This window comes from Notolepis coatsorum (genome assembly GCF_963971535.1).
Source record: "Notolepis coatsorum genome assembly, chromosome: 14".
In the NCBI taxonomy this organism is placed as follows: Eukaryota; Metazoa; Chordata; class Actinopteri; order Aulopiformes; family Paralepididae; genus Notolepis; species Notolepis coatsorum.
Genome location: NC_140178.1, coordinates 13,911,022 through 13,927,308, shown reverse-complemented (window position 1 = coordinate 13,927,308; position 16,287 = coordinate 13,911,022). Strand labels below are relative to the sequence as shown.

Sequence of the window (16,287 nt, the reverse complement as noted above, 5' to 3'; positions counted from 1 at the left end):
TGAAGAGGGGGCGGCAGTCAACTCCACCAAAGTGCAAAAAAGAGGGAACTAGAGACCCCAAAAAAAAACGCACAGCACAGGCGGGACCACGTGTGACACATCACCTCATGGCACACACCCACACACCCCTGCTAACCCACCGAAGGGCAGGACGCAGGGGAGGTCCCAGACCTCAGAACCGCCTGGGAGACAGAACCCCCAGTCATTTCCATGAGGTAAAACCTAACAAAGGGACCCGGGGAGGACCAGGAGGCCGCAGCACAGATGTCCTCTACCGAGGCCCCCCCTAACAAGGCGGCAGAGGCCGCCACCCCACGAGTGGAGTGTGCCCAGGGGGGGGGCCAGCCCAGCCAACGTGTAGCAAAGGGCAATGCCCTCGCACAACCAATGTGACAGGCGTTGTTTGGACAGTGCCTTACCAGCGCGAGAGCCACCGTAACAAACAAAGAGCTGATCGGTAGACCTGAGGCCCTGAGTCCGGCTGAGGCAAACCACCAAAGCCCGGACTGGACACGACAGGTGAAGGCTCGCCTCTAACTCACCAGCATGAGGAGGCGGATGAAACGCCTGAACCACAATATCCCTGGAGCGAAAAGAGCTCCGGATATTTTTTGGCACGAAGACTGGATTAGGCCTCAGAATCGCACCGCTATTGAATAGACAAGCACTCAGGCCGCACCGAGAGAGCACAAAGCTCACCCACGCGCTTAGCGGAGGTGATGGCCAGCAGGAACGCAGTCTTGAAAGACAGCTGTTCCTAAGACGCCTGCTCAAGAGGCTCAAACAGGGCCTCAGACAACCGGCCGAGGACCAGTTGGAGGTCCCAACTCGGAGACAGAGAACGTTCCACCGGCTTAAGGCGCCAAGCGCCAAGCAGGAAACGCTTCACAAGAGGGTGGCTGAACAACGTAACGCCCTCAAACCCCACATGACAAGAGGATATAGCCGCGGCATATACCCTCACCGTCAAAGCCGACAGTCTATCCAAAATAGACTGAAGGAAGGAAAGGACAGCGTCCAGGGGGCAGGGCACCGGGTCCAAGCCCCCCACTGTACACCACTCTTGGAAAATACGCCACCTACCCGCGTAAACCGCGATAGTGGAGGGAGCATGCGCATTCCGGATGGTGTCGACCACAGAAGGGTCCATCCCCTCCAGACTCACCCTCTCAACAGCCAAACCATCAGCGTCTGGCCCAGCACAGGGAACTGCCACAGAGACCGTGCGCCTGAGAGAGGGCCCGCGACGACCAAGGAACAGGCCACGGCGGGGTCCGGCGCGATCAGGATCAAGGTCCTGTGCTCCCGACGTATCCGCACCAACAACTGACCTATCAGATGTATGGGGGGAAAAACGTACAGAATCCCGGGCGGCCACGGAATCGGTCCCAGACCTGCCCGACTATGTCCGGACGTAATCCCCACTCGTCAGGGTGAGGACCGCCCCGCGACATCACACCTGCACCCACATTCACCCTGCCGGGGATGTGGAGAGCCCTCAGGCTGCGCAGATGGAGAACGCCCATAGCCAGCCGCCCGCCGCCCGGTGCAGACGGGGGGAGCATACTCCTCCCCAGGCCCTCCCCAGAGGGCGAGGTCTCCCAGTACTGACATGGGAACCTTAGCCGCTTCCACTTGCCTCTCACCGGGTCTATTTCCATACTGGAAAACCACCTCTGTATCCTCCTCATGAGGTGAAGAGGAGGCCAAGAGGGACCACGGAATGAGGAGATGCCATCATACCGAGCAGGCGCATCATGGACAGCGCCGTAACCGTCCTAGGACGGAAGCTCCCGAGCGTGTCGATAACATGCTCTGAGAGGGATGCCCATATAGACCTTGAGCTTAGAATAAGCCCAAGTACTCCACCCGTTGACTGGGAAGAGGAGTACTCTACTTCCAGTCTACAGCAAACCCCAGGCTGGTGAGGAATTCCACCACCTGCCTGGTATGAGACCTGACGATCTACCTTGACCGCCAAGGACCAGAACGTCGTCCAGGGCAGAATACACTTCATAACCCTTGACGACGCAGAGGCCCCAGTGCGGTCTCCACGCACTTGGTGAAGATGCGGGGAGCCAGAGAATAGCCGAACGGCAGCCTCTGGTACTCATACGCTAAACCCTGCAAAGGAAGCGTAGGTAAGCCCTAGGATGGAAGATCGGGGATGCGAATACGCATCCTACAGGTCTATGGAGGAGAACCAGGCCCCCACCTGACAGTGTTCAACAGGTGGGAGACGGTCCAAAATGCTGAACCTTCCATGGGACAGGTCCAGCATGGGTCTGACACCCCCCCCTCCCGATTTCTCGGGGCACCAGAGAATACCGGGAGGAAACGCCACGCATCGCGTCCTCCTTTGGGACCACGACGATGGCTTGCTTCGCCCACAGAGATTGGATCACGTTGGCCAGAGCTGTCACTGCTGGTGACCCTGACAATAGGGTCTGTACCAAACCTGAAAACGGGTGGGGTTGTGTAAACACAAGTCCCCGCCTCAGCGTTCTCTCCATCCACCTCGACATATGGTACTGCTGTAGCCATATGTGATGATACTACCAAAACGCACCCGCCGCCATTTGGCGCTGGTCCGCTAGGAACTTTAGATAGGCGGCCCGGTCCCACCCGCTGTGCGTAGCCAACCCTGTACCCGCTAACCGTGCGAGCAGAGTGTTCCGTGGAGTCGGGACATTGGTCCCCGACACTACCCACGAGGCAATCGCACCCAAGGGGAGACCCCGACAGAAAGGGCCGGTTTGATACGGGAGAAGCTGACATTATACCAGGTGACAAAAGCTCCCCCACTGAACACCCCTCCAGCATGGACCGCTGAGGAGTTATTCTGCAGCTGGACATGCAAGGTGTGAGGCCCCCACACTGCCCGATAGGGTGGGTTCCTACACACCGTAGCCCTGCAGTGATATTACTACCACCCAAATCACGCGCGCCTGCCAGACCACTGCCGGTCTTCCGGGAGTGGGAGGCACTAACGTGATACTCGGCCTGGCGAAGGCGAGGTCGGGGGAACCCGCACTGTTTGCCTCAAGAGGTCTCGAGCCCCCCTGCTGACAACCTTTGTAGTTGACAGATGTAACACCAGGCTCAACCAAACACAGACGCAGAACGTGTGGCGTGGGAGCCGCTTGACAGCACAACATTCTCACGGACAGACCCAGTCTCAGTCATCAACTGGGTGTCAGCCCCTGTCCCCATGAGAGAGAAGCGAAACGTGGGGCCGCTTGCGCTTCATTGAAGACACGCGGCCCGCAGCCAAAGGAAACAAATCAGAGCCCTTATCCCGCTGGTGTTGGGGGGGGGAGTGACCGGAGAGCGAGCTGCACACAGCCAGACGGCGACGGTTTTTTAGGGCGTGCTCATCTAATATCTAATGTAGCCGATCCCTCGACCGCCAAGGCTGTCGGCCTTGCGGTCACCTGTTGACGTTGTGCCCAGGGTACCACAGGCGGGGGAAACATGGCCGCTGGTTGAGGGCCTCGCCACAGCTGCTGGCGAGGCCGTGCTCTCACCTCTGGCTGCGCGGTGTGAGGCGGTGTGGGGCCTAGGTCAAATACCGCCCGTGCTCCAGCGGAAAGACCAAAGTCCCTCTGCGGAGAGGGGAGCCCTGAGGAGGGAAACATTTATTTTTAACTTCTCACCCCCTCAAAGGGACCCCCTCAAAGGGAGACTAATCTAACCAAGATGTCTGTAAACAAGCGTTGACAGCATCCTAGCCCTCCCTGCGGTTATAGCTTGCGGGCTAGGTCAAAGCTAATAACGTCAAAACCTCGCGCGATGTTTCGACGTCGGCTGGCCTTCAAGGCCCCGCCACCCGACACCATTTTTGACAGAAAAAACAGCAATTCGAACAAAGTTACTAATCGCTGCTAATTCTATACCGTGGCGGTATAGGCTTAACAGCCCACCAGCCACCCGCCGGGCCGACTCACCTCATGGCGTCGGCCGGGCGGGGCACTGTTCCAACATGCCAGAGGCAAAGGACTGATGCCACCTGCTTCACAAGCACCACTGTGGTTTGATTGATTGATTGAAAACTTTATTAACAGATTGCAGAATGGGTACAATACAGTACAGCTCAATACACACAATTGTTAAGGGGATGCAGACCAGAGAAAGACTTTCATCTTGTTTACATCAGGGTCCCCCCATTTTCAATTCATCAGGACATATATGACATACATGACATACAGATAGACAGTACTGCTACATCTATACATTTATGACATACCAGATTTGCAAATACAGTACTGTTTGTGATACAAAAATAGTCCAGAAAAGGGAGTATATACATTTGACGTAAAAACTGTACATTGGAGGAGATTGCGTGGGGTTGGGTGGGTGGGGTGGGGGGGGGGGGTTGGGTAGGAGGGGTTGGGGGAGGAAACACTGTACAACTGTACAAGCAAAACTGTACATTGGAATATTGACAACCATACTAGGTAATTTACTGTACATTGGAGGGGGTTGGGGGGGGGAAACACTGTACAAACAAGCAAAACTGTACATTGGAATATTGACAAAACTATACTAGGTAATTTACTGTACATTGGAGGGGGTTGGGTTAGGACATTTACAGGGGCCAGTTTCGAATTGCAGTCTCCTGTAGGTGTTCTTTGAGAGTGGTTTTGAAAGTGGGTAGTGATTAACATTCCTTTACAGCTTTAGGTAGGGCGTTCCACATTGATGTGGCATAATTGCTAAACGTGTTTAGTCCCTTGTTTGAGCCGAATCTGGGTTTAACATGATTTGTGGAGCTCCCTCTGGTGTTGTGATCGTGGTATTCACTGACCTTTGGGAAGTATTTTGACATGTACATGGGTACTTTGGTCGTGTAGTGTATCTTGTAGACCAGGCCCATTGCAAGTTGCTGTACTCGTCTACTCTAAGCCATCCTAGGTTGTCAAAGTGGGCAGGGGTGAGGTGGGTTCTAGGAGTAAGGTCAAGCAGTAGTCTGACCAGTTTGTTTTGAGATGTTTGTAATTTTGTTTTTAGCGCCTTTGAGGTGCTTTGGTACCATGAGGTGCAAGCATAGTCGTAGTACCCTTGAATGAGTGCATTCTTGTTTACCAGAGAGGAGATCCGGTACAAGAATCGAGTTCGTTGGTTGACTTTTTTTATTACATTGGATGCCATTTTGTCACAGGAAAGATTAGTCTCTAGGATGGAACCCAGGTAGGTAATTTCATCTTTCCTTGTGACAATATTGTCACCCACTGTAACTGAGAAGCCTTCGGTCTTGCTGAGTTTGTTATTTGAACCGAAGAGAATGGACTCTGTTTTGCCCATGTGTAATTATAGTTTGTTATCAGCGAGCCATATGCAGATTTTGCCTAGTTCCGAGCTGAGGGTTTTTTCAACCTGTAACTTGTTCTTGTCAGAGACCAGCAGGGCTGAGTCGTCCGCAAACAGGAACAAGTTGCAGTCACAAGCTGACGACATGTCATTTGCATAAATTAGGAACAGTAGCGGTCCTAGTATGCTTCCTTGTGGAACACCACAGCTCACTGTGAGGGGGGGGGGGATAGGGTACCGTTTACCTCCACCATCTCCCTCCCCTCAAGGTAGGATTGCATCCAGCTCACTGATAGACTATCGATTCAAAACCAATTGCTTTTAGCTTGTCAATCAGAATGGAGTGATTGACAGTGTCGAAGGCCTTTTGTAGGTCCAGCATGACCATGCCGCAGTATTTGCCCGCGTCCACCTCTTGTTTGATGTGGTCGTTCAAATAGAGAAGGCATGTGTCAGTGGAGTGGGATGTTCTGAAGCCAGATTGGAATTCGTAGATTAGATTTTTTTTTTGAGTACCTCATCTGTTGTTACCATTTCCAGCTTGAAGTCGTCCTTGCGGACCCCTAGGTTTTTGTAGTAAGCTACTATGTGTTCTACCCCATAATGCCCCGGGTGGGAGGGTAGTTTGTTTACCAGTGTTGTGGCTATGTTTGTGAAGAAAATGTTTAAGTAATTGGCTACATCCAGCTTGTCTGTGATGAGTGTGTTGTCCGTTTTTATGTTTATGTTTGAGAATCTGGTTTTAAGTTTTTTACTGCAGCCTAGTTGATTATTGAGTCATTTCCAAAGTTCACGTGGTTTGTTTTTGTTTTCCTCAGTTTTGTCATTGATGAAATTCTTTTTTGCAGTTTTGATCATGGAGTTTACGTCGTTTCTTAGTCTGTTTCTTTCCAGTTTGAGTTCAGTCACGTGGGCTTGGAGTTCACTGCTCGTGCTTTTGGTAAGCTTTGACTGACTTTTACGAAACTCAGAGCATTTTTTGTCTCTGGTTTTCATAGCGGCCAGTATTTCGGAGTGCATCCACGGCTCAGCACGATTTTTTACCCTGGTGGTTCTTAGGGGGGCCATGTCGTTTAGTATTGTTGAAAATTTGGTTTTGAAACCAAGCCATGTTTTTTCAACCAGTGTACCATTGAGTTCATCTGACCAGTCCAGACTCTCCAGTTCAAGGTTAAAGGCCTCGCTAGAGTAGGTTTTGAGGTCTCTAGATGTGACTGTTTTGTGGCAGCCAGCCTAACCCATGAAGGGGTTAATGAATAAATGAACTAAAACTCCACCAACACACTGCACCATTCATAATATTCACAAAAAGCACACCAGCCCTAGGCCTCAGCCCATTCACCCATGAAAAAGGTAAACAAGCCCCCGTCAACACTCCCAACAGTAGACACCGATTGACCGTCAGCATGAATGGTTAAGAGGAGGGAAGACCTTTTTTAAAAAGACAGCCCTCAGCGGGGAATCAAACAGAACAGTAACCCAGCATCGTAGCATAGCATTAGCCGCGCGCTCCAGGATAAGCGGGAAAACGTCAACGTTTACCCAGATATCCTGCCCCTTGCGCCAATACACAACTCGGTTGTCTCACGGGACAACGAGCAGCATCACTAACGCCAGCATTGTTATGCCTAGTGGCGCAGACCCTACCTGGGCGCGACCTAGCCACGACAGCTAGCCGCCGCGCGACGTCCCTCGATCCGCTGTCAGAAGACGAGGAAACCCCAGGACAGGGCCGACGCGCCGTTGGAACGTGCCGAGAAGATTCCAGGGGCTGGCAAATCTCCGGCGAAAACCCAACATTGTTCAATTTCTCTCTGCATTTCATAACAGCTAGTTCATGGAATGCACTGCATGTCCATGATGGCAAACGAAAAAGAGGAAGGGCGAGTGGGACCATGTCCGGTGTCTTATAGGGGACACTGGGGCGGGGCCTGGTCAAGTGCATGGGTGTATTGTTTTCGTTAATGAAGTACAGTAGGTACTGGAGATGAGGTATATCTCAATATGGCGAAGAGCAAGACGCGATTGGCCAGTACGAATATATAACACCATAAAGACATGCATGGTAGGCAGGGACTACAGATGGAAACTAGCTAATTAGCTCAAACATACTGTACTGTCCCTGGGTAAAAAAATTAAAATAAAAAATTACAGAGTTAAAGGAAAACTCTAACATTTTGGGAAATTAGCTTATTTGCCATCTACCCTGGAGTTAGACAAGAAGATACATACCCTTTTTCTTCTCTGTGCATGCAGTAGGAGTAGGAAGACGTTGGGAACTAGGCTAATGGAGGAACCTACTTCCAGTGACTGACGCTAAGCTAGGCTAACGGTGCACGTCTTCCTACTCCTACTGCATGCACAGAGAAGAAAAAGGGTATGTATCTTAACACTCCAACATTTTGGGAACCCTGGAGTTAGACAAGAAGATGCATACCTTTTTCTTCTCTGTGCATGCAGTAGGAGTAGGAAGACGTTTGGAACTAGGCTAATGGAGGAACCTACTTCCAGTGACTGATGCTAAGCTATAGGCTAACGGTGCGTGTCTTCCTATTCCTACTGCATGCACAGAGAAGAAAAAGGGTATGTATCTTCTTGTCTAACTCCAGGGTAGATGCCAAATAAGCTAATTTCCCAAAATGTTGGAGTTTTCCTTTAAGCAACAAAAAAAAGGCATACAGGAGAGGGAGACGCTATGGCTGACATCAGTCCCACGCCCACCCAGTCAGGTAATGATAATAATAATAATAATAATAATAATAATAATAATAATAATAATAATAATAATAATAATAATAATAATAATAATGACTTGGATTTATATAGCGCTCTTCATGACACCCAGAGCGCTTCACAGAGTCCATTATTCGTTCATACACAGTCATACCGGTGGTGGTAAGCTACAATTGCAGCCAGAGCTGCCCTGAGGCAGACTCACGGAAGCGTGGCGAATAATCATCGCCTACGGCCCCTCCGACCACCACCAACATTCATTCACATGCATACACATTCATACGAGGCAAGTAGGTTAAGTGTCTTGCCCAAGGACACAACGGCGATGGGATGGACATGGGCTTGAGCGGGATTCGAACCACCAACCCTTCGATCATTGGACGACCCGCTCTACCCCTGAGCCAAAGCCGCCCCTAATAATACACTTTATTTGTATTTCATTTCATTTCAAGTTCAAGTTTTGTTTTATTTGCCACGTATAAAGTACATGTACATTACAGTGAAATGCTTGGTTCTGTATGAGCCCCCTGAGAATGTGCTTCACACAGTAAAGAAAGTAATACAAAATATACAAACTAAAGTACAACCTAAAGTACAAAATGAGGTACAAAATGTGTCATTAAGGAATAGGCACCCGGCGTGGCCATGCCGCGACTCAGCGTGTTATGTGGTTCGCCACTGGGGCGCCCTTACAATTTTTTTTAGATGCTAAATGCAAAAATTAGGTATGGATGTAGTGCAAATCTTTTTGTAATAAATAGATAAAATAGGGTGTAGTGTTAAAAGTGTCTACAGTGAATGTTAAAGGTGAGTGTTTGTTCAATGTAAACGAATACATAATATACATAATATACAATCATGACAATTAGACAAGTAAGGATAACAATACATTAAAACACGTACAACTTGATTGACAAAGGTTGGAGATCAAGGTTTTAAACTCTGCAACAGAGAGCGGGGAGAATCTCAAGCTTTAAGGACTGTTGGAGTTCATTCCATGTATAGCACCTTTCATACAAGAATTGCAGTTCAAAGTGCTTCACAGCAGTAAAAAACAGGCATAAAATGAGCACAAAATTGGCAGATCAAGAGCAATACATAAAGTGCAGACATAAAATAGACATAGAACATTAAATCACATCGTTTTTCATGTTAGGATCTAACATCCCAATAGGCCTCTTTGTTCATGGTTTGATCATCACACATAATATAGACAATTTTAAAATGGACAGTAATAAAAGAGTAAAATAGAGTAGACAGAGCAAAATAGTGCAATAAATCAGTTAGTAAAGGTAAAGGACGACTCCAGGTCCCAGATCAAAGTATGTTGTTTTTGTGATAGGGGGGTTGCTCGAGCGGAACCTCTATGAATCCAAACACATATCTGTAGACTGTCTGAAGGATCCATATTGTAGTCGGTTCTCTCCTGAAGACGATCCTAAGGTCCTCTGTTCTGGTTGTTGTGTTTGTGTTCTCTGCGCGACCCCTGACCCCACTCAGTGAAGAGCGAGGATGAGGAGGGCGGAGGAGGCTCCGGCGGGGGGAAGGGCGGCGACGGCAGCAAGGATCACAAGCGATCGAAGCGGCCGCGCACCATCCTGACCACGCAGCAGCGGCGCGCCTTCAAGGCCTCCTTCGAGGTGTCCTCCAAGCCCTGCAGAAAGGTGAGCGAACCGGCCCTCGAGGTGTCCTCCAAGCCCTGCAGAAAGGTGAGCGAACCGGCCCCTCGAGGTGTCCTCCAAGCCCTGCAGAAAGGTGAGCGAACCGGCCCCTCGAGGTGTCCTCCAAGCCCTGCAGAAAGGTGAGCGAACCGGCCCCCTTCGAGGTGTCCTCCAAGCCCTGCAGAAAGGTGAGCGAACCGCCCCCTCCCGTCCCGGTGACGCGCTGATGATGGGTCGACGAACTTAAAATGCCAGACGGTGACGGAACCGTGCCTTATCTGTGCCTCCTGACCAGTGCAGAAACACAGTGTTAAAGTGTTGACTCACTGCAGCAGAGAGGAGCTGTACAGTGAGCTCTTCTCTCCGTCAGACAATGGTCACTAAACACTTCTCCTCACTCACCGGTTTTCCTCTTATCTCTGAGTGATTTTGTGTTGTTTTCTGGTTTTCAGAAGCTTACTGCCTCGACACTGTGTCCCTCTCTCATAGAATATACTGTATGAGATAATATATATATATATATATATATATATAATATATGAGAATATAGAGCGTTTACATGCAGTGTTTCTCTAACAGCGTTGTGTCTGACCTGCAGGTGAGGGAGACTCTGGCCGCTGAGACCGGGCTGACGGTGCGAGTCGTGCAGGTGTGGTTCCAGAACCAGAGAGCAAAGGTGAGACTTCTCATGTTCTTGGAGGCATGCCCTCTCTCTCACCTCCTCTCTCCCCCTCTACCTCTTCTCGCTAATGCTGTCCTCTCTCTCCCCCCCACCTCCTCTCTCCCCTCTACCTCTTCTCTCTATAATGCTGTCCTCTCTCACCTCTCTCTCCCCCACTACCTCTTCTCTCTATAATGCTGTCCTCTCTCACCTCTCTCTCCCCCACTACCTCTTCTCTCTATAATGCTGTCCTCTCTCACCTCTCTCTCCCCCTCTACCTCTTCTCTCTATAATGCTGTCCTCTCTCTCACCTCTCTCTCTCTCCCCCTCTACCTCTTCTCTCTATAATGCTGTCCTCTCTCTCACCTCTCTCTCCCCCTTCTCTCTATAATGCTGTCCTCTCTCTCACCTATCTCTCCCCCTCTACCTCTTCTCTCTATAATGCTGTCCTCTCTCTCACCTCTCTCTCCCCCTCTACCTCTTCTCTCTAATGCTGTCCTCTCTCACCTCTCTCTCCCCCTCTACCTCTTCTCTCTATAATGCTGTCCTCTCTCTCACCTCTCTCTCCCCCTCTACCTCTTCTCTCTAATGCTGTCCTCTCTCTCACCTATCTCTCCCCCTCTACCTCTTCTCTCTATAATGCTGTCCTCTCTCTCACCTCTCTCTCCCCCTCTACCTCTTCTCTCTAATGCTGTCCTCTCTCTCACCTCTCTCTCCCCCTCTACCTCTTCTCTCTATAATGCTGTCCTCTCTCTCACCTCTCTCTCTCCCCCTCTTCTCTCTATAATGCTGTCCTCTCTCTCACCTCTCTCTCCCCCTCTACCTCTTCTCTCTATAATGCTGTCCTCTCTCTCACCTCTCTCTCCCCCTCTACCTCTTCTCTCTATAATGCTGTCCTCTCTCTCACCTATCTCTCCCCCTCTACCTCTTCTCTCTATAATGCTGTCCTCTCTCTCACCTCTCTCTCCCCCTCTACCTCTTCTCTCTATAATGCTGTCCTCTCTCTCACCTCTCTCTCCCCCTCTTCTCTCTATAATGCTGTCCTCTCTCTCACCTCTCTCTCTCCCCCTCTTCTCTCTATAATGCTGTCCTCTCTCTCACCTCTCTCACCCCCTCTACCTCTTCTCTCTATAATGTTGTCCTCTCTCTCACCTCTCTCTCTCCCCCTCTTCTCTCTATAATGCTGTCCTCTCTCTCACCTCTCTCTCCCCCTCTACCTCTTCTCTCTAATGCTGTCCTCTCTCACCTCCTCACCCCCTCTACCTCTTCTCTCTATAATGCTGTCCTCTCTCTCACCTCCTCTACCTCTCTTACCTCTTCTCTCTAATGCTGTCCTCTCTCTCACCTCTCTCCCCCTCTACCTCTCTCTCACCTCCTCTCTCACCCCCACCTCCTCTCTCCCCCTCTACCTCTCTCTTACCTCTTCTCTCTAATTCTCTTACCTCTTCTCTCTAATGCTGTCCTTTCTCTCACCTCTTCTCACTTGAATGCTGTCCTCTCTCCTCCCTCCCTCTCTCCCCCTCTACCCTCCCACCTCTACCCTCCCACCTCCTCTCTCCCCCTCTACCTCTCTCTTACCTCTTCTCTCTCTAATTCTCTTACCTCTTCTCTCTAATGCTGTCCTTTCTCGCTCACCTCTTCTCTCTCTTACCTCTTCTCTAATGCTGTCCTTTCTCGCTCACCTCTTCTCTCTCTTACCTCTTCTCTAATGCTGTCCTTTCTCTCACCTCTTCTCACTTGAATGCTGTCCTCTCTCCTCCCTCCCTCTCTCTCTCCCTCCCTCACACACTGACCGAGTGTGTTCACGCGCTCCAGATGAAGAAGATCGCCCGCCGACAGCAGCAGCAGCAGCAGCAGCAGGAGCAGGAGCAGCTGGGGGGAGCCAGGAGGGGTCAGAGCAGAGGAGGCCGTCAGAGCAACGACGACAGCGAGGGTGAGAGACACAAAGTCACAAAGCAGGATGAATGTTCTCATATCCTGCGCGGTAATGAAAGAGGGAGCAGGTGAATAGGAGAGATGGGATTGAGTTTTTTTTTCTCTCGGCCTTCCCACCACAGATGGTTCCAGTAGCCACGGAATGGATGGGTTGCTGGGGTACCCGTCGTTGCCACGGCAGCAGCTGCTGGCTCTGGACCCCAACATCTACGGGGGAGAGCCCTTCAGACACGGGCTGACACCACCTCAGCTGGGCAACGAGCTCCACCCCTACGGTAAGAGAGGCTTGACACCACCCCTACGGTTAGCCCCTTTCGTGACTGTGATATACCGAGTGAATCCACAGTCACTTGCTACTCAATAGGAAACCAACGTATGTTGACCATGAAGGACTGGTTCTGGCCGAACCGTTCGTTATACAAGTATCACAGACATTTCAAAGGTACTCACAGTTGCACAAAAATACGGGATGGTTTGAAAGCTCGGCGTTGCTAATAAACATTTAAAATATTTTTTTATAAACTGGTCAACACTGCATTATTTCCGGCGTTGGGTGCATGATGCGCATGAGCTGTGATCACAGCGCAGGCGCACCAGACAGCCAAAATACGGAAATAATGCCGTTTTGAGCAGTGTTGACCAGTTTATAAAAAATATTTTAAATGTTTATTTGCAACGCCGAGCTTTCAAACCATCCCGTATTTTTGTCCGAAACCCTTGTGCAACTGTGAGTACCTTTGAAATGTCTCTGTGATACTTGTATAACGAACGGTTCGGCCGACACCACCCCTACGGTAAGCGAGGGAACGAGGAAAAGCTGCAGGTTCAGGGGAGTTCACGGGAGATGTTACGTCTTTCTCTGTTCTCCCAAGGAAACTATAAAAGAAGGAAGGGTCATCATGTCACTGTGTAGCGCGTGAACGCACAAGTGTGGAAACTTTCAGTTCGGCTGACATGGAGTTAAATGGTGTCAACCGTCTCCTTGTTCATGACATTTATTATTTACCTTGGATGTCATAATCATCTGCAATTTGTTGCATTAACTAGCTAACGTTTGATATATTGGTTGATGTATATTTGCTCAGATATGTAGCTTGTATATTTTGAATGTTAATACAGGCTTCAATAGAACTGGCGCCAAGCAGAGCACAGAAGAACGCTGGCATTCTGACGTGACGAGCCTTCCTTCTTTGATCGTTCCCTCGTGTCCTCCCTCCTCCCAGACTCGGAGACGGTGTTCCACGATCTGGACAGCGACGGGAGCCTCGGTCACCTCGGCGACTGTCTCCTGGCGACGGACGGCGGCCTCCTGCCGGGCCGGGTGGGAAACCCCATCGACCGCCTGTACTCCATGCAGAACTCCTACTTCACCTCCTGACCCCTCTCCGCCCTCTCCCTGCTCCTCCGCCTCTCGGCCCTCAGCGCAGCTAACGGAGTCCGTCCGTCCACGCCGACCTCGGACCGCTCCGGCGAAACGCCCCGCGACGATGCCCGACCCTGAGCTCTCGCCGTGCGGCGGGAACCGAACCCATGAGCTTGGGCCAAGAGGAGCGCTCTCGCCTAGGGTTGCACGATACACCGATACTAGAAAAGTATCGCGATACCCAGCCATTAAAAACAGTCCAATACTCCCATTTTATTAATACCCCCCCCCCCCCCCTCTAGCTCAGCAGCTGTAATAGAATAATTTTTATTATTTAAGTTTCAACAACGTAAAAAATATTCTGTTATTTTATTAATAAGAACGATTTTTGCCGTGGTATCGTTTTAGAACCGGCAACGTGATACTTTGGCTGGTATCGGTATCACAATTTTGGTATCGTGACGACACTACTCTCACCCTGGCCACCTGCGAGAACACTGAGGGAGCGATGGAGACACTGAGCTTAAGAGTATAAGCTCTCACCAAGGTGCGAGACGTAAACTATCGTCGGGTCATACAAAAGGGATTCCTCCACGATCGCAAACTAAAATAAAATGCCATAAGTCAGGAGTAGTTATAGTTATAGCATCAGCTAGCGCCTGTTCACGTAGATAGAGTTTAGTTAGTTCCGTCGTATTCTTTCATAGATACAAAAGAAAATCACATGCTGGAATAGGAATTAGAATCTGAAAATGTGTAAGAAATGTAAGGACCTCAGTTTCTTCCCCATATTCACATGTTTATCAAACATGGTTGTACTGCACTTTGAAAAAGAAGATGAAAAAAATATGAACAAATGACTCATCAAACAAGACGTTGTCATGGTTACATTTCCTGTATCCTTTGGTCTCATAAGCCAACGAGGAGAAGGATTCGTCGACTGTGAAATAATGAACTTCGGGGGAAGTCTTGGGGGAACATTTCTGAATTAAATGTGTGTTTCATACGTGGCCCGTTAGAGGGACTTGACGTTGCTAGTTATTGTATGTCGAGGAACTGAACCCGTATGGGTCGGAGTAGAGAATTTGCTCTCAGGTTATTGTGTATGTTTATGTAACCTGAGCCACTAGCTCAGGCCCGTGTTGGATAGGACCGCCATTTATTTTGCCCTGATTTTGTCCGTGTGAACGTAAAAAAAAATAACTTTCCATCCAGAGTGAGATGATTTGACTGCACACTTTCCTCCTTGCAAAATATACTAAGACTACGTTCACACTGCAAGACTTGGTGCTCAATTCTGATTTATTTGTTTGGCTGTTTACGTAATTTTTTTAATGTGGCCAATATCAGATTCCAGTGTGAACACACCGGTCCCGAACTGACCCACATGCGCAAATTAACAATAACAATGATGGACGTAAACACGAAGGACACGGACTGAAGTCACAGTTTATGGTTTCATTTACAAGTTGAATGCAGTGGAGGTAATTAAAACAAATCAGACCTGTATCGTATGAAAGTGGCCCAAATCAGAATGACAAGGATCAGAATGTGATTTGTGCTGTTCACACTGAAAACCCCCCAGATCAGAGTCACATATGAGCAAAGAAATAAAATAATCAGATTTGGGCCACTTTTGCCTGCAGTGTGGACGTAGCCCAATTATTTTCACCCGTTGCCAAATACTCCCACCCTGATGAAGGCACAGCTGAAAGCGTGTTGGTCAAATAAAACGTGAATCTTATACATGGAGAAAACCGTGCGATCGCCACTGTTTGTTTTAAAACTAAAGATAGCATGCCGATAAGTCAGCACCTTTTCTGGGTGTGCATCCTTCTAACCTTTCCAACTCATGGAAAGGGGGGGGGGGGGATGGACCCCAAAAAAAGCAATCACTTTTCTTTCCTTTTTTTTTGCACAAAGTCACAGGGTAATTTAAACAGCCTTATTCGGAAACAGGGTTGGCTAAAGGGATTCATGGTTTTTGCATTACCTGTTCTTTTATACTGTGAAGTATTCACTAAAAAGCAGTACTGTAGTCAAATACTAATGGATGTGAAACACCCAAAAAACTAGGACACCTGGTACATAAAGATGTACTCCAATGTAAAATAAATGTGAATATCACTGTGTGTGGTTACAATTAACACCGTTATTATAGTCACTTTCTGTACTAATCTCTTTGTTCAATGCCTCTCATGAGAATCGATGTTGCTCGGTAGATATTTTGTAACTACTCCTGTGATGATCCACACATGTTTATATTGTAGCATGATATTTGCGTGTCACAAAATAATGACAGGGATGAATACAGCCTCAAGACTGTGAGTACGGAGTGACGCAGAGTCACGACAGTCGAAACTCTGGAGTGGAAGCAGATATGAAGGACATTTGTTGGACTGGAGGAAACAGAGGTTGTGTCATTTCCTGTCATGACAGTAGGACTCTAACCGCTGACTTAATGGTATTTCTACAGTGATATTTTTGTGAATATAAGTTATTTGTGTGGTATTAGGTCAGTTCCTACTATCTGACATATTTCAGAGATTTCTTTTCTAAGAATATTTTTGGTTCCGTGGTTACCAGGTGGTTGATGTGCTTTTGAATGTAATGTTGCCATATCT

The 16,287-nt window shown here is 49.0% G+C and overlaps 1 protein-coding gene across 1 annotated transcript in view; it reads left to right on the top strand.

Annotated features, from left to right (window-relative positions):
• The window catches only part of lmx1al (LIM homeobox transcription factor 1, alpha-like), a gene marked incomplete at both ends in the record, with an annotated part of 54,304 nt that extends 40,626 nt beyond the window's left edge, over positions 1-13,678 (top strand). Inside the window, 5 exons of the mRNA XM_084329469.1 lie at positions 9,544-9,707; positions 10,303-10,380; positions 12,181-12,298; positions 12,423-12,575; positions 13,524-13,678. Coding sequence (XP_084185595.1) covers positions 9,544-9,707; positions 10,303-10,380; positions 12,181-12,298; positions 12,423-12,575; positions 13,524-13,678 — 668 coding nt within the window. The remainder of the gene's footprint in view (positions 1-9,543; positions 9,708-10,302; positions 10,381-12,180; positions 12,299-12,422; positions 12,576-13,523) is intronic.
• Between the last annotated feature and the right edge of the window lie 2,609 nt (positions 13,679-16,287).